The sequence below is a fragment of the Canis lupus genome, chromosome 1 (genome assembly GCF_003254725.2).
Source record: "Canis lupus dingo isolate Sandy chromosome 1, ASM325472v2, whole genome shotgun sequence".
Classification (NCBI taxonomy): Eukaryota; Metazoa; Chordata; class Mammalia; order Carnivora; family Canidae; genus Canis; species Canis lupus.
The window spans coordinates 110,183,761-110,203,112 of NC_064243.1; the positions used below are offsets into that span (position 1 = coordinate 110,183,761).

The 19,352-nt window shown below is 51.4% G+C and overlaps 2 protein-coding genes across 5 annotated transcripts; one reads left to right on the forward strand and one right to left on the reverse strand.

The window, feature by feature from the left end:
* Positions 1-289: 289 nt before the first annotated feature.
* Positions 290-16,789, forward strand: ERCC1 (ERCC excision repair 1, endonuclease non-catalytic subunit). 4 transcript variants are annotated; one of them, XM_035712482.2, is made up of 10 exons: positions 290-443; positions 927-1,038; positions 1,970-2,185; positions 7,774-7,877; positions 8,861-8,960; positions 9,111-9,187; positions 14,442-14,541; positions 16,029-16,100; positions 16,293-16,361; positions 16,683-16,789. In XM_035712482.2, exons 2-10 carry the CDS (start codon positions 946-948, stop codon positions 16,734-16,736), a joined length of 885 nt encoding a protein of 294 aa, XP_035568375.1. In that variant the 5' UTR covers positions 290-443; positions 927-945; the 3' UTR covers positions 16,737-16,789. The 4 variants fall into 4 exon arrangements, with proteins under 4 accessions (XP_035568375.1, XP_025280441.1, XP_025280440.1 ...); XM_025424656.3 differs by lacking the exon at positions 290-443 and adding an exon at positions 446-593; XM_025424655.3 differs by lacking the exon at positions 290-443 and adding an exon at positions 474-593 and having other exon boundaries at positions 7,756-7,877.
* POLR1G (RNA polymerase I subunit G) lies at positions 16,626-19,338 on the reverse strand. Its single transcript, XM_049094403.1, has 3 exons — positions 19,192-19,338; positions 18,678-18,819; positions 16,626-18,343 (listed from the first exon to the last, which is right to left on the reverse strand). The coding sequence occupies exons 1-3, from the start codon at positions 19,313-19,315 to the stop codon at positions 16,915-16,917; spliced, it is 1,695 nt and encodes a 564-aa protein (XP_048950360.1). The 5' UTR covers positions 19,316-19,338; the 3' UTR covers positions 16,626-16,914.
* Positions 19,339-19,352: the final 14 nt, after the last annotated feature.

Here is a 19,352-nt window from a genome sequence, read left to right on the forward strand (position 1 = left end):
AGTGGTTGAACGTCCGCCTTGGGCTCAGGTCTTGATCCCAGGGTCCTGGGTTCGAGTCCCGCTTCAAACTCCCCGCAGGGAGCCTGCTTCTCTCTGCCCATGTCTTTGCCTCTCTCTGGCTCTCATGAGTAAATTAAAGAAAAATCTTAAAAAAAAAAAAAAAAAAAAAAAAAGAGCATCCAAATGGAACTTGACAACCAGAGACGACCAAGGGGGTAGGTCCGCGGCTCTCTCCCACCCAAACCGCCGCAGTCCTCCAGGACCATAGAGAGCGGCGCGGGGACCGCCCCTCTCGAAGCTCTACCCGTCTGGGGAACGCGGAGGGCGGGATCGAGGGCTAGAGAGGCCGGAAGTGCGGCGAGCCCGGGGACGCGCTGGCCGCGTCGGCGGTGGGTCGCCTCGCTGTCTCTCCGGTCTTCCGCTCCCGGCTCGGGGTCGAGGAGGTGAGTCCTCCCGGCGCTCCGACGGCGGGGCTGGGTCGTGAGGGGCGGACGGGCGGGGGGCGGGAGGGGAGGCGACTGGCACCCGCAGAAGCCAATCAGTCGTCGCAGTGTCTGAGAGATGGACGGGATGGGGCGAGGGGAGGGTATCAGGTGCGAGCCTGGAGGCGGGGCGGAGGGGACGGAGGCTGGACTGGGCAAACCCAAGGCGGGGAACAGTGAGGGCGGGGTGGATAGGACGTGGGGTGCTTGAGGGGCGGCGCTAATGAAAAGTCTGGACGGTAAGGGGCGGGGCGAGCTGGAGGTGCCGGCTCCTTGTGGGCGGGGCCCTAAAAAATCTGGGGCACCGGCTCTTTGCAACTTGATGCTCTGTGGAGCCCTGGGGTTTTGAGGGCGGGATGGCAGTGAGTGGGGGTTCCTGCGGGGAGGATGGGAAGGCAGACGCTGGTGTCTCCCTCGCTCCCGCCGCCATGTCTTCATCTTCAGGCCCCAGAAGAACCCTGGGATGGACGGAGACGCAGTGCGGCCCCCCGCCGAGCCACCCACGAGGAAGAAATTCTTCATACCACTGGGCGAGGATGAGGCCCCTCCTGTAGGGGTAGGACGAGGAGATGGGGAGAACGCTGGGAGGTAGGGGGTGATTGAGAGGAAGGGTCCGGTCCGGTGGCCGCCGTGCGGGTTAGGAAATGTGGCCTGGGTCACCTTGGGAAAACACCTTTGCTCTCCGCAAGTCTGTTTCCCTGTCTGTCACATGTCATGGTGATTCCAAGAGGGGGCTCCGGCAAGCAGCCTATGGCCTTGGCATGTGTTTTCTGTGGCCAGCACCCTGCCTTGCAAAGCATGAATTTATTGCTGACATTGGAGAATTGGAAGGCTTTGCAATTAAAAAAAAAAAAAAAAGTCTGCCTTTTGACATCTTTTGGTAAATTGAAGGATCTGACCACACTGTGATCGCATTCCCACAGGAAAACAATCGGCTGGTGTTGAGTACTGGCTGCTCCCTATGGGCTAGGAAGGACAACAGAGTGGGCTAAAGATATAGGGGATGATGGAAGAGAGGGACTGCTTCTCTGAGGAGGTGACATCTTGGCAGTGAGGTGAAAGAGCGAGCTATGTGAGGACATCTAGAGGCAGAGGGGGCAGCCAGTGCAAAGGCCCAGGGTCAGAGAGAGCCTGACAATGTTGAGGGCAAGCAAGAAGGGCAACGGGCCTGGAAGAGAGAAAGCAAAAGGAAAGAGGTAGGAGGTGAGACCCCTGAGGCAAGGGGGCAGGGACTCTTTTAGAGTTTTGTGGGCTACAGTGACAGCTTTGGCTTTTGCTCTGAGATGGGAGCCGCCAAGGTTCTGAACAGAGGGATGTGAAATGACAGTGAACAGACTGTGGGCAGTAAGGGTGTAGGCAGGGAGATGGTGAGGAGGTGACTGTGGTGGTCCAAGGGAGAGAAGATGGTGGCCAGGACCAGTGCAGAGGCTGGGGAGTGGGGAGAAGCGGCTCAGACTTAGATTTTGACACTCCCCTCCCCTGCACAGGTCAAGCCCTTATTCAAATCCACCCGGAGCCTGCCCACTGTGGAGACCTCGGTTCAGGCAGCCCCTCAGACCTATGCAGAGTATGCCATCTCGGGACCTCCAGGACTGGCTGGAGCTCCACACCCCACCGGGCCAGAACCCCTGACAGGAGAGACCCCCAATCAGGCCTCCAAACCAGGGGCGAAATCCAACAGCATCATTGTGAGCCCCCGCCAGGTGAGGAGGGGATGGAGAAGTGGGGCTTTGAGCTTTCTGGTTGGGAATAGGGGTTCTGGGGGGGGCATTCTAGAGGACCGTGGAAGGGAGTCTGAACTATGGCTGTTGTGCTCTGAGCTGTGCCCCTCTTGCATTCATCCATTCAAGTATCCTGTGTGCCTTGAGATTGCCCCATATCCTATTATTTTGTTATAACAAAAATACCATAGACTGGTAGTTTATTTTATTATTTATTTATTTTTAAAAAATATTTTATTTATTTATTCATGAGAGGCACAGAGAGAGAGGGGCAGGGACACAGGCAGAAGAAGAAGCAGGCTCCCTGCGGGGGGCCTCATGTGGGACTTGATGCCTGGACCCCAGGATCATGACCTGAGCTGAAGGCAGATGTTCAACCTCTGAGCCACCCAGGCGCCCACATAGATTGGATAGTTTAAACAGCATATATTTATTCCTCATGGTTCTGGAGCCTAGGAAGTCCAGGATCAAGGCACTGGCAGATTCAGTGTCCAGAAAGGACCCACCTCCTGGTTCATAGACTGCAGAACCTTCATAGAAGAACTATTCGTAGTTCTCACTGTGTCCTCACGCGGCAGAAGGAGTGAAGGAGCTCTCTGGGGTCGCTTTTATGAGGGCACTAATCCCATTAATGGGGGCTCCACCCTCATGACCTAATTGCCTCTCTTTCACTACCTAATACCATTACACTGGGGATTAGGATTTCAACATGTGAATTTTGGGGGCACACGAATGTTTAGCCTGTAACATCCTGTCTTGTCTTTTTGGGGGATATGACCATGTTAGTGCAGCTAAAATTCCTGTCCCTGGGTTTGTTCATTCATTCAAAAACTGTTTCTTGAACACAGGTTTGAATTCAAATCCTGCTCTGGCATGCAGTAGCTGTGTGATCTTGAGCAAGTGACTTAACTTATCTGTGCCTTTCTTTATTTATTTTAAAGATTTTATTTATTTATTCATGAGAGACACACACAGAGAGAGAGAGAGAGGCAGAGACACAGGCAGAGGGAGAAGTAGGCTCTTTGCAGGGAGCCTGATGTGGGGCTTGATCCCGGGTCTCCAGGATCATGCCCTGGGCTGAAGGCGGTGCTAAACCGCTAAGCCACTGGGGCTGCCCTATCTGTGCCTTTATTATTACTATTTTTAAAGATTTCATTTATTTATTCATGAGAGACACATAGAGATGCAGAGAATAGGCACAGGGAGAAGCAGGCTCCCCATGGGGAGCCCGATGTGGGATTCGACCCCAGGATCACGCCCTGAGCTGAAGGCAGATGCCCAACCACTGAGCCACCCAGGGGTCCCTCATCTGTGCCTTTAAAACAAGGTTTTGTTCACTTGTAGTCCACAAATATGTTCAAAAGTTGTCCGGTGCTGTTCTAGGCTCTGGGGATAGAGCAATTGGAAAGGCAGCAGGTGAGGTCTCTGCCATTGGTGGAGCTGCCATTCCAGAGGAAAGCAACTACTCACAGAGATAATAGTAGGACTCAAGAATGTGGAAAGAAGCTCAATATTATCAGCTACCAGGGAAATGCAAATCAAGATCACAATGAGATGCCAGTTTACACCCTCTAGGTTGGCTGTAATCAAAAGGCCAAAGGATGATCTCAAGGCTATGGAGGAATTGGAACCCTCATAGGCTGCTGGTGGGAATGTACAGTGGTGAGACACTTTGGAAAACAGTCTGGCAGTTCCTCAAACTTTTAATATAGAGTTACCTGGATGCCTGGCTGGCTCAGTCGAGGGACCATGCAACTCTTGATCTTAGGGCTGTAGGTTCGAGCCCCATGTTAGTTGTAATTATTTTAAATATTTTTTTTCTTTATTTATTTATGATAGTCACACAGAGAGAGAGAGAGAGGCAGAGACACAGGCAGAGGGAGAAGCAGGCTCCATGCACCGGGAGCCCGACGTGGGACTCGATCCCGGGTCTCCAGGATCGTGCCCTGGGCCAAAGGCAGGCGCCAAACTGCTGCGCCACCCAGGAATCCCATGTAATTACTTTATTTTATTTTATTTTATTTTTTTTTTAATAAATTTTTATTTATTCATGATAGTCACACACAGAGAGAGAGAGAGAGAGAGGGGCAGAGACACAGGCAGAGGGAGAAACAGGCTCCATGCACCGGGAGCCCGACGTGGGATTCGATCCCGGGTCTCCAGGATCACGCCCTGGGCCAAAGGCAGGCGCCAAACCGCTGCGCCACCCAGGGATCCCATGTAATTACTTTAAAAAATACAATTCTTGGGGATCACTGGGTGGTTCAGCGGTTTAGCGCCTGCCTTTAGCCCAGGGCGTGATCCTGGCTGGAGTCCCGGGATGGAGTCCCACATCAGGCTCCCTGTATGGAGCCTGCTTCTCCCTCTGCCTGTGTCTCTGCCTCTCTTTCTGTGTGTGTCTCTCATGAATAAATAAATAAAATCTTTAAAAAAAATACAATTCTTTTTTTTTTTTTTAATTTTTTTTATTTATTTATGATAGTCACAGAGAGAGAGAGAGGCAAAGACATAGGCAGAGGGAGAAGCAGGCTCCATGCACCGGGAGCCCAACGTGGGATTCGATCCCGGGTCTCCAGGATTGCGCCCTGGGCCAAAGGCAGGCGCCAAACCGCTGCGCCACCCAGGGATCCCAAAAAATACAATTCTTTAAAAAGATTTTATTTATTTATTTGAGAGAGAGAGAGAGCAAGCGTGGAGAGGGGCAGAGGGAGAGGGAGCACCTCAAGCAGGCTCCCCGCTGAGCATGGAGCCCAGCTTGTGGCTTGATCCCAAGACCCTGAGATCATGACCTGAGCCAAAACAAAGAGTCAGATCTTTTTTTTTTTTTTTAAAGATTTATTTATTTATTCATTGAGAGAGAGAGAGAGAGAGAGAGAGAAAGAAAGAGACAGGCAGAGACACAGAGGGAGAAGCAGGCTCTATGCAGGGAGCACGACATGGGACTCGATCCCAGGTGTCCAGGATCACAGCCCGGGCTGCAGGCAGTGCTAAACTGCTGCGCCACCGGGGCTGCCCAAGAGTCAGATCTTTAACCCACTGAGCCACCCAGGTGCCCCCCAAAGATAAAATTTTAAAAAATAAATAAACATAAGCGTTGCCATATGACCCAGCAAGTCTATGTTTAGGTATATGTGCAGAAGAGATGAAAACATACATCCATACAAAATCCTGTGCACGGACTGTCCCAGCAGCTTTGTTCACATTAGCTAAGAAGTGCAAGCAACTCAAATGTCTATTGCCTTTCACTCAGCACGAGGTAGTGTGTGCCCATGCTTCTTTCCTTCCCATTGCTGGCCGAATAGTATTTGTTGTATGCAGGTGCCATGCTGTGGTCTCCATCCAACCACTGATGGGCTAGCCATTGGATTGTTTGTACTTGTTGGTTATTCTAAAGATGCTGGCGTGAACATTTGTGTTTGGGCTTTTTGTAGACATGGGTTTTGAGTTCTGGGTATTTATGCAGGTGTGGACTTAATGGGTCGTGGGGTGACTATTGAGTTTTTGCAGGAGCTCCCAAACCATTATCTTTTTAAAATTTTTTTAGGTTTTATGTATTTGTCTGAGAGAGAGAGAACACAAAGGGGGGAGTGGCAGAGAGAGGGAGAAGCAGATTCCCCACTGAGTAGAGAGCCTGATGCGGAGCTCAACCCCAGGACCCTGGGATCATGACCTGAGCCAAAGGCACACACTTAACTTACTGAGCCACCCAGGTGCCCCTCCCAAACCATTTTCTAGATGCAGCATCATTTTACATTCCTACCAGCAGCTTGCGGAGGTTCCATTTCCACCAGATGTCCTTATCTGCCTTTTTAATTTCAGCCATTCTAGTGGGTGTCAAGTGGACAAAGCAATCCTTTAAAAATGAAAATAGGATCCTGTCTCAGGATCCTGGGATTGAGCCCCAGGTCAGGCTCCCTCACTCAGTGGAGAGTCTACTTCTCCCTCTCTCTCTCTTTTTTCTTTTTTTTAAGAGTTTATTTATTTATTAATGAGACAGAGAGAGAGAGAAAGAGAGAGGCAGAAACACAGGCAAAGGGAGAAGCAGGCTCCACACAGGGAGCCCGACGTGGGACTCGATCCTGGGTCTCCAGGATCATATCCTAGGCTGAAGGCGGCGCTAAACTGCTGAGCCACCCAGGCTGCCCATACTTCTCCCTCTGCCCCCCACTCATGCCCCCTCTTTTTCTCTCTCAAATAAATAAAAAATTTTAAAAAATTTTATTTACTTATTCATGAGAGACACAGAGAGAGGCAGAGACCTAGGCAGAGGTCTTCTTACAGGGAGCCTGATGCAGGACTTGATCCTAGGACCCTAGGATCACAACCTGAGCCAAAGGCCGCCACTCAACCACTGAACCACCCAGGAGCCCTAAATAAAATATTTTAGAAAATAAAATAAAATGAAATAAAACAGGATCCTGCTCCTCCTTTCTTCGAGGCCCTTTTCTGGCTCCCAGGTGCCTCACTTCAGGCACCTGACTGGCCTCATGGCCTGTGGGACTTGGGACTTCTGCAGACCCTGCTCATCCCAGCTACTCTGCCCACCCACACCCTACCTCATGTAATAATTACTTACTCATCCGTGACGTGATTTTCTTTACTGTCGTGTCCCCTGCAAGGCAGGGATCTTTGTATCTTGGTCCCTGCCATGTCCACAGCACCACGACACCCAGTGGGCACTCAATAAATACTGATGGGATGGATTAGAGCCTGGCTTGCTCAGAGAATTTTGGTCTTGGGCTATGTTTATTTTTTATTTTATTTTTTTAAAGATTTTATTTATTTATGAGAGAGAGAGAGAGAGAGAGAGACAGATACACAGGCAGAGGGAGAAGCAGGCTCCATGCAGGGAGCCTGATGCGGACTTGATCCCGGAACTCCAGGATCACGCCCTGGGCCGAAGGCACCACTAGGCCACCCAGGGATCCCCTTGAGCTATGTTTAGAGTGGAGTGAGAGGCAGGAGACTGCTCAGCTGCAGGGCCTACCTGATCTGTGTGTAGGGGTCGCAGGGCACATGGGGCTTCCGTGGGACACTGGAAACCACAGCAGGGTTGAGAGCAGGCAAAGGGCAGTTTTGTGCTTTAGGAAGATCCCTATGGCTACTGTCCAGAGGCCAGGGGCAGGGGCTGTGGCAGTGGATGGGGAGGCATTGATGGGGATGCTTAGGAGTTAGATGTTCCTCCTGGAGAAGGAGGGGGAGACGGACATGTCCATGGCCAGGGTGTGGGGTCTCTGGATGGTGGGGCTGTCCCTGAAGTGGGGCCAGGAGGAGGACAAGTGTGATGACTGATGCTGAAGGCACTCGGGATGCAACAAGGCAGGCATCCTGGAGGAAGTTCCCATAACCCCAGGACATACACATGGGGTGAGGGGAGAGGGCTGAGCTGGAGAGGGAGACTCAGGGACCCTTTAGTTAAGGCCTAGGGCCAGGGGGAGGAGCCTAGATCAGAGCCAGAGCACCAAGGACATTTCAGGCTGAGGAGGTGGGCTTTGCAGGGAGGCACCCTGGGATGGCAGTGATCCCAGGGCCATCGTGGTTAATCGCCTCAGCTCTTCCTCCCTCCCCAGAGGGGCAACCCTGTGCTGAAGTTTGTGCGGAACGTGCCCTGGGAATTTGGTGACGTGCTTCCCGACTATGTGCTGGGCCAGAGCACCTGTGCCCTGTTCCTCAGGTGAGCTCTGAGGGGCTGCCCCACCTTCCAGGACAGCCTGGGAGTGCATGCTTCTGTATTTTGGACTATTCAGTGGGAGACCTTTGGGTGTGGCCCTGTCGGCTCTAGGCCTAGGTGGGACCTAGTATAGGAGGAAGGGGTCTTAGTCTGGAGGTGCCCAGAACAATGAGAGGTGCAGGCCCAGACTCCAGGTCTGAGGGAGGAGGGACTGGGGGCCTGGACTCCTGGGTCTGAGGGAGGAGGGGGCTGGAGGCCTGGACTCCCAGGCCTGAGGGAGGAGGGGCTGGGGACCTGAGCTCCTCAATCTGGGGGAGGATAGGTTGGGGACCTGGGATACTCAGTCTAAGGGAGGAGAGGGTCAGGTCTCCCATGTCCTAGGCATCCAGGACAAGTTGATGAGAGCCAAGATTCCTGTAACCTTTATCCCAGTTAAGCATGCTCCTCCATTCCCTGGGGCTCCTCTCCAGACAGAGCTGGGGGGAAGTGAAACTTCTTTTTTTTGGTTTGTTTTTTTTGGAAGTGAAACTTTTAAGTTTCTATCTTCCCTGCAAGGTATGAGAGCTGGCAGCTCCTGGGCAGAGATGTCCCTGAGTTCCCTGGGTGGAGAAGCCACCCCATCCCCTCCCTGCCAGTGGCCTTTGAGGTCAGAGCAGATATTCCCTGGGATGGCCTGCCTCCCAAGACCCAGTGTCCCCCGTCTATACTCTCTAGGGTCTAGTCTGTCCTCTATGCAAAGCCCAAGTCTCTTCCCTTCTGCAGTGAAGAAGGGTCCCTCCCTCCAAGGAGCCAGAGCCAGAGCCAGGCAGCCCTGACTGCCAATCCCCCGTGCCCTTTCCTTGGTGGGTGACCGGGGCAAGTCACTTCTCTGAGCCCTAGGTCCCTATGCTGCCGGCGCCCTCTGTATCCAGTGAGAGTGAAGAAGGGTTCTCGGGGTCTCGGGGAGACCGAGACCTCCCAACTCCTCCCTGTCTTCCATTCCCCAGCCTCCGCTACCACAATCTCCACCCGGACTACATCCACGAGCGGCTGCAGAGCCTGGGGAAGAGTTTTGCGCTGCGGGTCCTGCTGGTCCAGGTGGACGTGGTAAGCAGCAGTTGTTTCCCCACCAGCCTCATTGGCCCCGTCTGTGAAATGGGGCACATTGGCTCTTGGCATCCTAACCTGCTGTGTTTTCAAGACTATAATTCCTTGCTTTCGACCAGATTGCTCATTCTGTTTTTCTGTTCTACCCAGAAAGATCCTCAGCAGGCCCTCAAGGAGCTGGCTAAGATGTGCATCCTGGCCGACTGCACCCTGGTCCTTGCCTGGAGGTGAGACCGAGGCTCCCTGCCCAGGTCAGGCTCTATCTGAGCATCATTCCAATGCTTTGCCCACCCCCAGACCTTCTCCTGCCGTGAATTTCCTGTACAACCCTGGTCTAGGCACTGCCCCTCCCTGGGCCTCAATTTCTTCATCTTTAAAATAGGGTCTTAATATCTTAGAGTGCTGTAGTCACAAAAGCAGGTGATGTAGATCAAATTGCCAGGACCATACTAGGCACTTATGAGTTAGACATTAAGTCTGTCTGAATAATTAATTCCACATCTAGGTTTCTAAAGACTATTTAGATTGGCTAATTTCCTTTTTTTTTTAAGAATTTATTTATTTATTAGAGAGAGAACATGAGTAGGGGGAAGGGCAGAGGGTGAAGCAGGTTCCCCACTGAGCAGGGAGCCTGAAGTGGGACTCCATCCCAGGACCCGGGGATCATGACCTGAGCTCAAGGCAGATGCTTAACCACTGAGCCACCCAGGCGTCCCTAGGAAAAGTCTTCTAAAGCAATACTCAAAACCCCAGAGCCATAAAGGAAAAGACTGGCTGATTTGAGAATATTAAATTTTAATATTTAATATTAATATTAAACTTCTGGGTGGTTAGAGATACTGTAAACAAAGTTAAAAGACAAGTGACCAATTATGAAAAACTACTTGTGTGTCGGTATATATATATACGTGTGTGTGTATATTTGTCTATATATATATAAATATATATTTATGTACTTTAAAAATATATTTATATATTTATTAAATATATATTTATATAGAGAGACATATACACAGACAGCATTTCTATTTTATATGTGTATGTATAAATTATATTTATAGTGTGCAAATACATTTAAATATTAATACTTATATGCATATACTTAAATATAGTTATATATTTATGTATGTAAAAAACTTCCTGCAAGTCAATAAGAGCCCAAATAAGAGGTTGCCAAGACACATGAAAAAAAAAATCAACCTTATAGTTTATCAAGGAAAAAGTAAATATTATTTATTTATTTTAAAAAAATTTTTAAGGATTTTATTTATTTGAGAAAGAGCACGAGTGGGGTGGAGCAGAGGGAGAAGGAAGAAGGAGCAGACTCTCCACTTAGCGGGGAGCCTGAAATGGGGCTCAATCCCAGGACCCCAGGATCATGACCTGAGCCACCAAGGCACCCCAAAAAAAGTATGTTTTAAAAAATGAGGTGTCCAGGGATGCCTGGGTGTCTCAGCAGTTGAGTGTTTGCCTTTGGCTCAGGGAGTGATCCTGGATTCCCGGATGGAGTCCTACATTGGGCTCCTTGCATGGAGCCTGCTTTTCCTCCCTCTGCCTGTGTCTCTGCCTCTCTCTGTGTCTCTCATGAATAAAAAAATAAAATCTTAAAAATAAATGAGGTGTCCATTTTTCGCCCTTAAATTTGGTGAAAACTTCTCAGATGGATAGTGTGAAATGGGCACCTGCATGTTTGGTTGGTGAGAGACTTGCTTGGCTATTAAAACAAAATAGACATCCGTCTTCAACGCAGACCAGGATTAGCTACACCAGGATTAGCTCTGCTTGTGTGCAGATGTGCATCCATGATGACGTGGGCCATCTCTGCAGCATTGGCAGGTGAAAGCCAGAGTGATAGAACCAAACAGCATCATATTTTTATATATAGACAGAAGGAGGGAAAAGGAGCTGTGTTTATGAACAGACACGTATGTGGATACACTAGAAACGGTTAGAGAGTCACCAGGCCCTGGACAGTGTTGACCTCTGGGGAGGGTGTGAGGAGTCCGCAGTGATAGGAAGGGGACTTTCTCTCTCTCTCTCTTTTTTTTTTTAAGATTTTATTTATTTATTCATGAGAGACACAGAGAGAGAGAGGGAGAGACACAGGCGGAGGGAGAAGCAGGCTCCCTGTAGGGAGCCGAATGCTGGATTCGATCCCAGGACCTCAGGATTACAACCTGAGCCAAAGGCAGATGCTTAGCCACTGAGCCACCCAGGCGTCCCTCTTGTGTTGCTTTTACTGCTGGTACAAAATATACTTCTGACCACTAGATGTGTTGAGCTTTTTCCCACACCAAGCCGTTCTCTGCAACACCAGCCCGGTGTCCTAGCATTTAATGCAGTTCTGACACTGTCTGCGTAGAGATGGAGTCAGGTCACTCCGGTGAAGGGCTCAGTCCAAGACTGCCCCCCACTTCACCAGCCCAGCTTGTACTTCTGACCAGCCCACTTCCAGTGGCCCCCTCCTTGGGTTTAGTTTACTAGAGCAGCTCACAGAACTCAGGGAAAAACATTTATTGGTTTAGTAAGGGGTATGATAAAAGGTCAGAATCAACAACAAGATGGTGAGAGACATAGGAAGAGAGGTCTAGGAGCTCCTGTTCTTGTGGAATGGGGGTATGTGCCCTTCCCCCATGATCATGTGTTTGCCCATCTGGAAACTCTGAACACCCTGATATCAGAATTTTATGGCACGATCAACTGTTAACACCATTTCCAGTCCCTAAATGGGTGGGGCTGGAACCTCCCAGCTTCTAATAGTTTCTGGTGACCAGTCCCCCTCCCGGAGCCAACCCAGAGTCTCCTCACAATAGAACAAAGACACAGGGCACCTGGGTAGCTCCATTGGTTAAGCATCTGCCTTCAGCTCAGGTCGTGATCCTGGGGTCCTGGGATTGAGTCCCATGTTGGGCTCCTTGCTCAGCAGAAAGTCTGCTTCTGGGATCCCTGGGTGGCGCAGCGATTTAGCACCTGCCTTTGGCCCAGGGCGCGATCCTGGAGACCCGGGATCGAATCCCATGTCGGGCTCCCGGTGCATGGAGCCTGCTTCTCCCTCTGCCTGTGTCTCTGTCTCTGTCTCTCTCTCTCTCTCTCTCTCTCTCTGTGTGACTATCATAAATAAATAAAAATTTAAAAATAAAAATAAAAAATAAAAAAAAAGAAAGTCTGCTTCTCCCTCTTCCCCTCCCCTGCCTCATTCTTTCTCTCTCTCTCTCAAATAAATAAAATCTTAAAAAAAAAAAAAAAAAAAAGAACAAAGACATTCCTGGTGCTCTTATCACTGAGGAATTTACAAGGGTCTCCAGGAACTCTGTGCCAAGAACCAGGGGCAGAGACCATAGAAATTTCCTCTTACCTCCCAGAAGCCTTTTCAGATTGGTTTCTCTCACTTGGCAATATGCTTTTAAGGTTCCTCCGTGCCTTCTAATGCTTTGGTAGCTCACTTTTTATTGCTGAATAATATCCCATTGTCTGGATACACATTCTTTCCCAACTGTGTAACATTCCATTGTGCAGCTAGGCCGGGTCACAACCTTGAACTCATGATCCCGAGAGATTAAGAGTCGAATACTCAACTGACTGAGCCAGATGGGCACACCAGTGTTAGTTGTATATTAAAACAGAAGTCAGGATGCCTGAGTGGCTCAGCGGTTTGGCACCTGCCTTCGGCCCAGGGCATGATCCTGGAGTCCCAGGATCGAGTCCCACATCAGGCTCCCTGCATGGAGCCTGCTTCTCCATCTGCCTGTGTCTCTGCCTCTCTGTCTCTTGTGAATAAATAAATAAAATCATAAATAAATAAATGAATAAATAAACAAAAGCAAGCGTAAGCATTACGCTATTTTGTGGGAAGTCGTGCCATGTAAAGTTAAGAGCCCAACTTGGTGACTGTGCTATTTCTTCTCCTGGCTAGCTGTGTGATTTTAGGCAAATGAGTCCACCCCACTAGTCTCTGCTTCCCCCTCTGTATAATGGTTTGAAAATAATAAGTGCCTTAAAGGATTGCTCAGAGGAGGAGGGGTTCTGGAAGCTTCTGAACCTAAAGAGTTAGAGCAGTGCCTGGCATGCAGCTAGGCCCCCACAAGGGGAATGTTTCCTGTGGCTTAACATCCAAATCATGGAATGTTTTGCAACCGTTAAAAGAGGTCAAGCTCCTTCTGCTGACATGGAAAGCCATCTGCTTATATCTCAGAGTGCAAAAACGAAAGCAAATTCTAGAACTGGACACAGCGTGCTAACTTGAGGGGCTCTTGAACAAATTATTAAGAACCATAACAATAATCCTGCTGCAGTAAAAAGCTACAAAGCCCATTTAATGGGGAAAAAAACAATTAGAAAAATGAATGTTTCTTTCAAGAATATAAACCATTGCTTAATCAAAAAACATTGCTAATGGGGCGCCTGGGTGGCTCCATTGGTTAAGCATCTGCCTTCAGCTCAGGTCATGATCCTGGGGCCCTGAGATCAAGCCCCACATCTGGCTTCCTGCTCAGCTAGAAGCCTGCTTCTCCCTCTCTTTTTAAAAAAAAAAAAAAACATGCCCCTACTCATGCTTGCTCTCTCTCAAGTAAATAAATAAAATCTTTAGAAAATTGTTTATTAGCTAGGATCTGAAGGCCAAGAAGATACTCAACCTGAATCCTTTATTTACTTGGACTCCACTCCTCACAAGTTCCCCAAACAAAAAAAGGCTTGTACTTCTGACCAGCCCACTTCCAGTGGCCCCCTCCTTGGGTTTAGTTTACTAGAGCAGCTCACAGCTCACAAAAAAAGGCCAGCTTTTTCCCAGTGCCAATGAAACTCTTGAGTTACTTTCTTCTGCACACAGACCCTTTTTAAGATTTGGCTGTGTCACCTACCTTTGAAGCAGTTCATTACATGTCAGAAAAACCAGTGCCTGACGTGAAAATTAATGGCAATTATTAGATCCCGTTTGCCGCTATAAAGGATTCAGCAGTCAGCTCACCCACAGCCTTTCTCTTGAAGGTGTGCTCTATTAAAAACCTTCAGTGGGAACTGAGTGCCTCCTGAGTTTGTCTTCCGTGGCTGGGAAGAGAATAACTGTTTTTGGTTTTTCTCCCTTTCAAACTCCATACCCACTTCCCTTCCAGAATAGCTCATGTTTCTTAAACAGGTCTCTGAGTGTCAGGTGTGGCTCTGAGCGCTTGGAGCCGGCACTGGTGTAATTGTCACAATCCTACCATCCGCTCCACTTTACAGATGCGGAGGCTGAGGTCCCGAGAGAGAGAAAATCATGGGCCCAGGGTCACTCAGGTGTGAAGGGGGAACCTGAACCCAATGGCTCAGGCTCCCAAGCTCTGCCCCTTAGCCAGCAAAGATGCGCCTGGTTGGGGTTATTGCCAGGGAAGCATTTAGGGGAGGAGAGATCATTTTTCTCCACATTAGAGTTAGCGTCATGATCTGAGTCTAAAACATAACATAACCGCCTCACCCTGGCTGACCCGAATGTTCTCACCCCAGCCCCGAGGAGGCCGGGCGGTACCTGGAGACTTACAAAGCCTATGAGCAGAAGCCGGCCGACCTCCTGATGGAGAAGCTGGAGCAGGATTTCGTCTCCCGGGTGAGGCCCCCGCATCTCCCTGCCTTGGCCACCCCCAGCTCCTTCCTGGTGCCTGAATCCTCCTCTCTCCTCCCCAATCCCTCCCTCCTTTCTCACCCAAAGGGCAGCTAGAGGGATCTTCCTAAGCACAAAGTTGGTTCTGCCCTCCCTCTCTCAAAACCCTCCCATGGCTCCCCAGTGCCTTCAGGGAAAGCCGGGCTGCTCACCACTCTATAGGGCCCTGCCTCTTCCGCCCAGCAGCCCTGTCCACCCCTGGCTTTGTAATCTCTGTCACTTCTCCCAGACCTGGCCCACTCCTCTAAGTATGTGCCCTTCTGTCCCCCCCTGCCGGATTATCTGCCTAATTCCATCTTTCACATCTCAGCTCTGAGACCTCTTTGTCCAGGAAGCCCTCCCTGACAAGTGCCCCTGCTGGGGTCCCCCATCCCAGCCCTGCCCATGTGGGTCACCACTGTCAGGAGCTGATCTGTCCTCCACACTGGACTGGGAGCCCCAGGAGGGCTGGGCTGGGGCTGGCTCCGTTTCTGCTGTGTCCTCAGAACTATGCAGCACTCAGGGATACTCAGGGAGTACTGGCTGAATGAAGTGTGTAACCTGGGCTCCAACCACTAAGTAACGGTGGACGTCCACCACCACCCCTGAGGTGGGTACTCCTAGGGCCCCCATTAGCCTGAAAAGAGGCCCAGAGAGGTCAATTCTATTGTCTCATAGAGAGTAAGTAGTGGGCCCTGGTTTTAGACTCAGATCTGCCTCCAGAGCCTATGGGCTTCCCCTGGGCAGCACCAGCTCAAGATAAATGGTATTTATCTTATGTGATCGACACCCTCTCACCTAGTTGGGGACCACTCTGAGAACTTTTATTTTTTAAGATATTTTATTTATTTATTCATGAGACATACACACACACACACAGAGGCAGAGACACAGGAAGAGGAAGAAGCAGGCTCCATGAAAGGAGCCTGACGTGGAACTTTAGTATATGTGCTGTCGAAGCGAGCACCCAACGTGGAACTTGATCCCGGGTCTCCAGGATCATGCCTTGGGCCAAAGGCAGGCGCTAAACCACTGAGCTACCCAGGGACCCAAACTTTTATTTTTTAAAGATTTATTTGAGCACATGCATGCTTATCTGAGACAGAAGGAGAGAGAAAAAGAGAATGAGCATGAGCAAGAGGGAGGGGCAGAGGAAGAGGGAGAAGCAGACTCCTTGCTGAGCAGGGAGCCCTACGTGAAGCTCATGTAAAGCTCAATCCTAGGACCCTGCACCCATGACCTGAACCAAAGGCAGACGCTTAACCGACTGAGCCATCCAGGTGCCCAACCTGGATGAAGTTTAAAAAAAAAAAAAAAAAAAAAAAGAGGCATTTATTGAATGCCTCCTGCATTCTGGACAGTCTGGGGACACATTGGGGACCTGTGCTACCATAGGGGCTGTCTTGCAGTTATATCTTCTCGTGATGCATCTCTGCTTCCTTCTCCCCTTCCAGGTGACTGAATGCCTGACCACCGTGAAGTCAGTCAATAAAACAGACAGCCAGACCCTCCTGACAACTTTTGGGGTAAGCCCTCGTCCCAATGGGCATTTTGACCCCCTTGCCCTTTCAATGAACTCCCCCTCCCCTCATCCTTCCTGGCTCCTCTGCACTCCCACAGGACCTCACTTCCTTTCAGGGATGTCTTAGATCTCTGGTCAGCTGGGCACGCTAGTTTTGTGCTCCCCATCTCTGACCCCTCACTCCCATCTTCCTCAGTCTCTGGAACAGCTCATGGCTGCATCGAGGGAAGATCTGGCTTTGTGTCCAGGCCTGGGGCCCCAGAAGGTAAGAGCTATGGGGATGGGCCTGCGGGGTTGGGGACAGGAGGGAGCTCCAAATAAATGGGACCTCGGATCCCAAAACTCTGAGGTTTTGGAAGGCCCACAGTGCTTCTCCTACAGATGGGGAAGACTGAGGCCCAGAGAAGGTGGGGACCAGCCCAAACTCACACAGCCAGTCTGGGATGGAATCAAGATCTGGCTCTTTCTCTCCTAGCCCCCAGAGCCCCCTCTGAGCTGAGAGAGAAAGAACTTAAGTCCACTCCGGATGTAGAAAACAAATGGCTCATTTAATGACTGGTTCCATTTCTCTCTTGCTCTCACCCAGGCCCGGAGGCTGTTTGATGTCCTACACGAGCCCTTCTTGAAAGTGCCCCGATGACCCCAGCTGTGAAGGAGGAGGCCCTCAGTGTAACAATAAAGCATTTTTCCTGGCCCAGGCTGCTGCTGGCATGCTGGGGCAGTCACTGGGAGGGGGGTTGGTCCTCTGCTCTTGCACTCTGCTGGCCCAGGCGGTCACCTCCAGCTTTCCTTAATTGCGGCCGTTTCCCTGGAAGAGTCTACACAGGATCCTGCTGTAGCTTTTTCCGCTTTTTTTCCCGTCCTGTGGGAGCCACCTCCGCAGACCCCAGATCCAGCGATGGCTCCAGCGTCTTCTCCTGGGTTGTGATCTCAGGGACCCCACTTCCCCGGTCTTGCTTCTTCCTCTTCCTGGTGGATGCAGGATCTGCCCTGGCCTCAGGCTCACCCTCAGCTGGCACCTCGAGCTCCACCACCCCGCCCTCCTGTGGGCCAGTCGTCTCAGCCCTTGGCTCTATTGCTTTCTGCCCCCGTTCTTTCCTCTTCTTTTTGGTGGGTGCTGGAGCTGTGTGAGGCTCAGGGTCACCTGGCGGCTTAGGCTCCATCGGAGGCTCCGTCTCCTCTGCCCCCAGCTCCAACATCTCCACTGTCTTGTTTTGCCATTTTTCTTTCTTCTTCCTCTTTTTGGTGGGCACTAGAGCTGCCTCAGCCTGAAGCCCAGCTTCCTGTAGTGGCTCAGGCTCCGTCATCTCGCCCAGGGGCTCCAGAAGTCCCATCTCAGGCTCTGCAGCTTCAGTCCCTGGCTCCATCATTACTTTGTATCCCTTTTCTTTCTTCTTTTTCTTCTTCGAAGAAGGCAGTGGGATGGCTTCCTCCTCTGGCTCCACCTTCAGCTGCAGCAGAGACTCACCTGGTATCCCTTCCCCTGACTCTCTCCCTTCTGTCCCCTTCTGCCTCTTCCTCTTCCGGGTAGGGGACAGGATTGGCTCTTCCAGGGGCTCTGTTTTAACCATGAGTTCCAGCTCCGCTGTCTTTTCTTCGGGCTCTGGTGTCTGCTCTTCTGGTTCGACCATTTCTGCCTCTTTGGGCTTCTTTTTCCTCTTCTTGGCGGGAGACGGGAATGGTGCTACCAGGGGTTCCGACATCTCAGGGGGGGCTTCTGCTGCTGCTGGCTTCAAAACCTCTAGTTCTTTTGGCTCCTGCTTTTTTTTCTTCTTCCTCACCTCCGTATCTGGGGACCCCAAGACTGTGTCCACCTCCAGGGCCCCAAGCCCATTCACTGCCTCCTGGGCAACTGAGGCCTCTGACATATGCATCTTCTTCTTCCTCTTCCTTGAGGCTGGTGAATTCAGTGTCAAGACTGATCCAGGCCCTGTTACTGGTAGGTTACCTCCAAAGGCACAGAACCGAGGCCTCAGGCCAGGGGGGATTTGTGGAGGGGGGCTTGCTGGAATGGGCTGCAGCAAGGTCCCTGATGAGGGTTCTGGGGGACTATCAAAGATCCTTAGGCTGCCCTGGGGGGCTGGAGCACAGGTGAGTCCCCCTGCTGCCTCCTCGGAGGGAGCCAGCAGGATTGCTTCTTCAGCCTGGGGGCCACTGCTTCTGAGGACCCGGTAGCGGCGCCGCTTGCCTGCCAACTTGCCCTTCACAATCTGGGAGCCTGAAAGAGGCACTAGCCGCCCATTGAGGCTGGAAGGAGAAAGGGGAAGGCAGAGTTTCATCAGTTTCTTGTGGTGAAAGGGAGGAAAGGAGCTGAGAAACGGCATTTAAAAAAAAAGATTTTATTTATTCATTTGAGAGAGGGAGCACTAGCACAGGAGGGGCAGAGGGAGAGAGGGAGAAGCCGACTCCTGCTGAACTGGGGCTCCATCCCAGGATCCCAGGATCATGCCCTGGGCCAAAGTCAGATGCTTAACCACTGAGCCACGCAGGCATCCCAGAAAAGCCCTTCTAAACTTCCCCCCCAAGTTCAGCCACCGGAGTGAGGGGTAGTATTCCCAGGAGGTGGCGTGGGACCACTCACCAGTCTGGGACAAAGTCCACAGGAGCCTGGATAAGCCACAGTTCCGTATCTGGGTCCTTTAACGCCTCCAAAGAGAAACGAGTGGGTTCTGATGCTGGGGACGTCGCGGTAAAGTTGGAGGGACAGGAGAAGGGAGCAGCACCTGCAGAAGAGGAAACGGGGATCTGCTGACACTGCCCCGCGGCTCCAATCCTCCCGGGCGCCTATCGGCCCTTGGGTCCCAGCCCCCTGAGCGCCTCGATCCCCTCACCCGGTCTGTTAGCTCCTGCCTGTCTCCCAGAGGCACTCCAGTCTCCACCGAGCCAATTGCTGGGGGCGCCCTTCGTACTCAGGTTAGGGCGCCCTAACCTGTACCCGCCGTCGGTCCGAAGTCCCTTCCTCGGGTGAGATACTCTCTCCACGAGTCCCGTCTCCGGGATGTCCCTTTTTCCGTCCCAACCCACCACCCGGGGGCCCCTTTCTCCTCCCCAGAGCCAACTCCTGCACCCCGTCGGCCCGCCCCGATGCAACTCACCGCCGGCCGGGGTCCCCGCCATCCCGGGACGCGTGCCTCCCTCAGCCCCAGTAGCCAGAGCCACTCGAGCCCCGCCGCAGACCACGTGGAACCAGGGGGCGGGGCCTCGTCCGGGAGCGCCCATGTGGTGTAGGAGCGCGGGGGTGTCCCTCGGAGCCCGC

Bases quoted from the DNA above. Each gene is read 5' to 3' on its own strand.
- ERCC1 (XM_025424655.3), top strand. From the start codon at position 562: ATGGACGGGATGGGGCGAGGGGAGGGTATCAG. The intron at 8,961-9,110 runs GTAAGCAGCAGT...TGTTCTACCCAG, and splicing joins TGCTGGTCCAGGTGGACGTG to AAAGATCCTCAGCAGGCCCT. The intron at 16,101-16,292 runs GTAAGCCCTCGT...CATCTTCCTCAG, and splicing joins CCCTCCTGACAACTTTTGGG to TCTCTGGAACAGCTCATGGC.
- POLR1G (XM_049094403.1), bottom strand. From the start codon at position 19,315: ATGGGCGCTCCCGGACGAGGCCCCGCCCCCTGGTTCCACGTGGTCTGC. The intron at 18,820-19,191 runs GTGAGTTGCATC...CCTCTTCTGCAG, and splicing joins GGCGGGGACCCCGGCCGGCG to GTGCTGCTCCCTTCTCCTGT. The intron at 18,344-18,677 runs GTGAGTGGTCCC...TTCTCCTTCCAG, and splicing joins GTGGACTTTGTCCCAGACTG to CCTCAATGGGCGGCTAGTGC.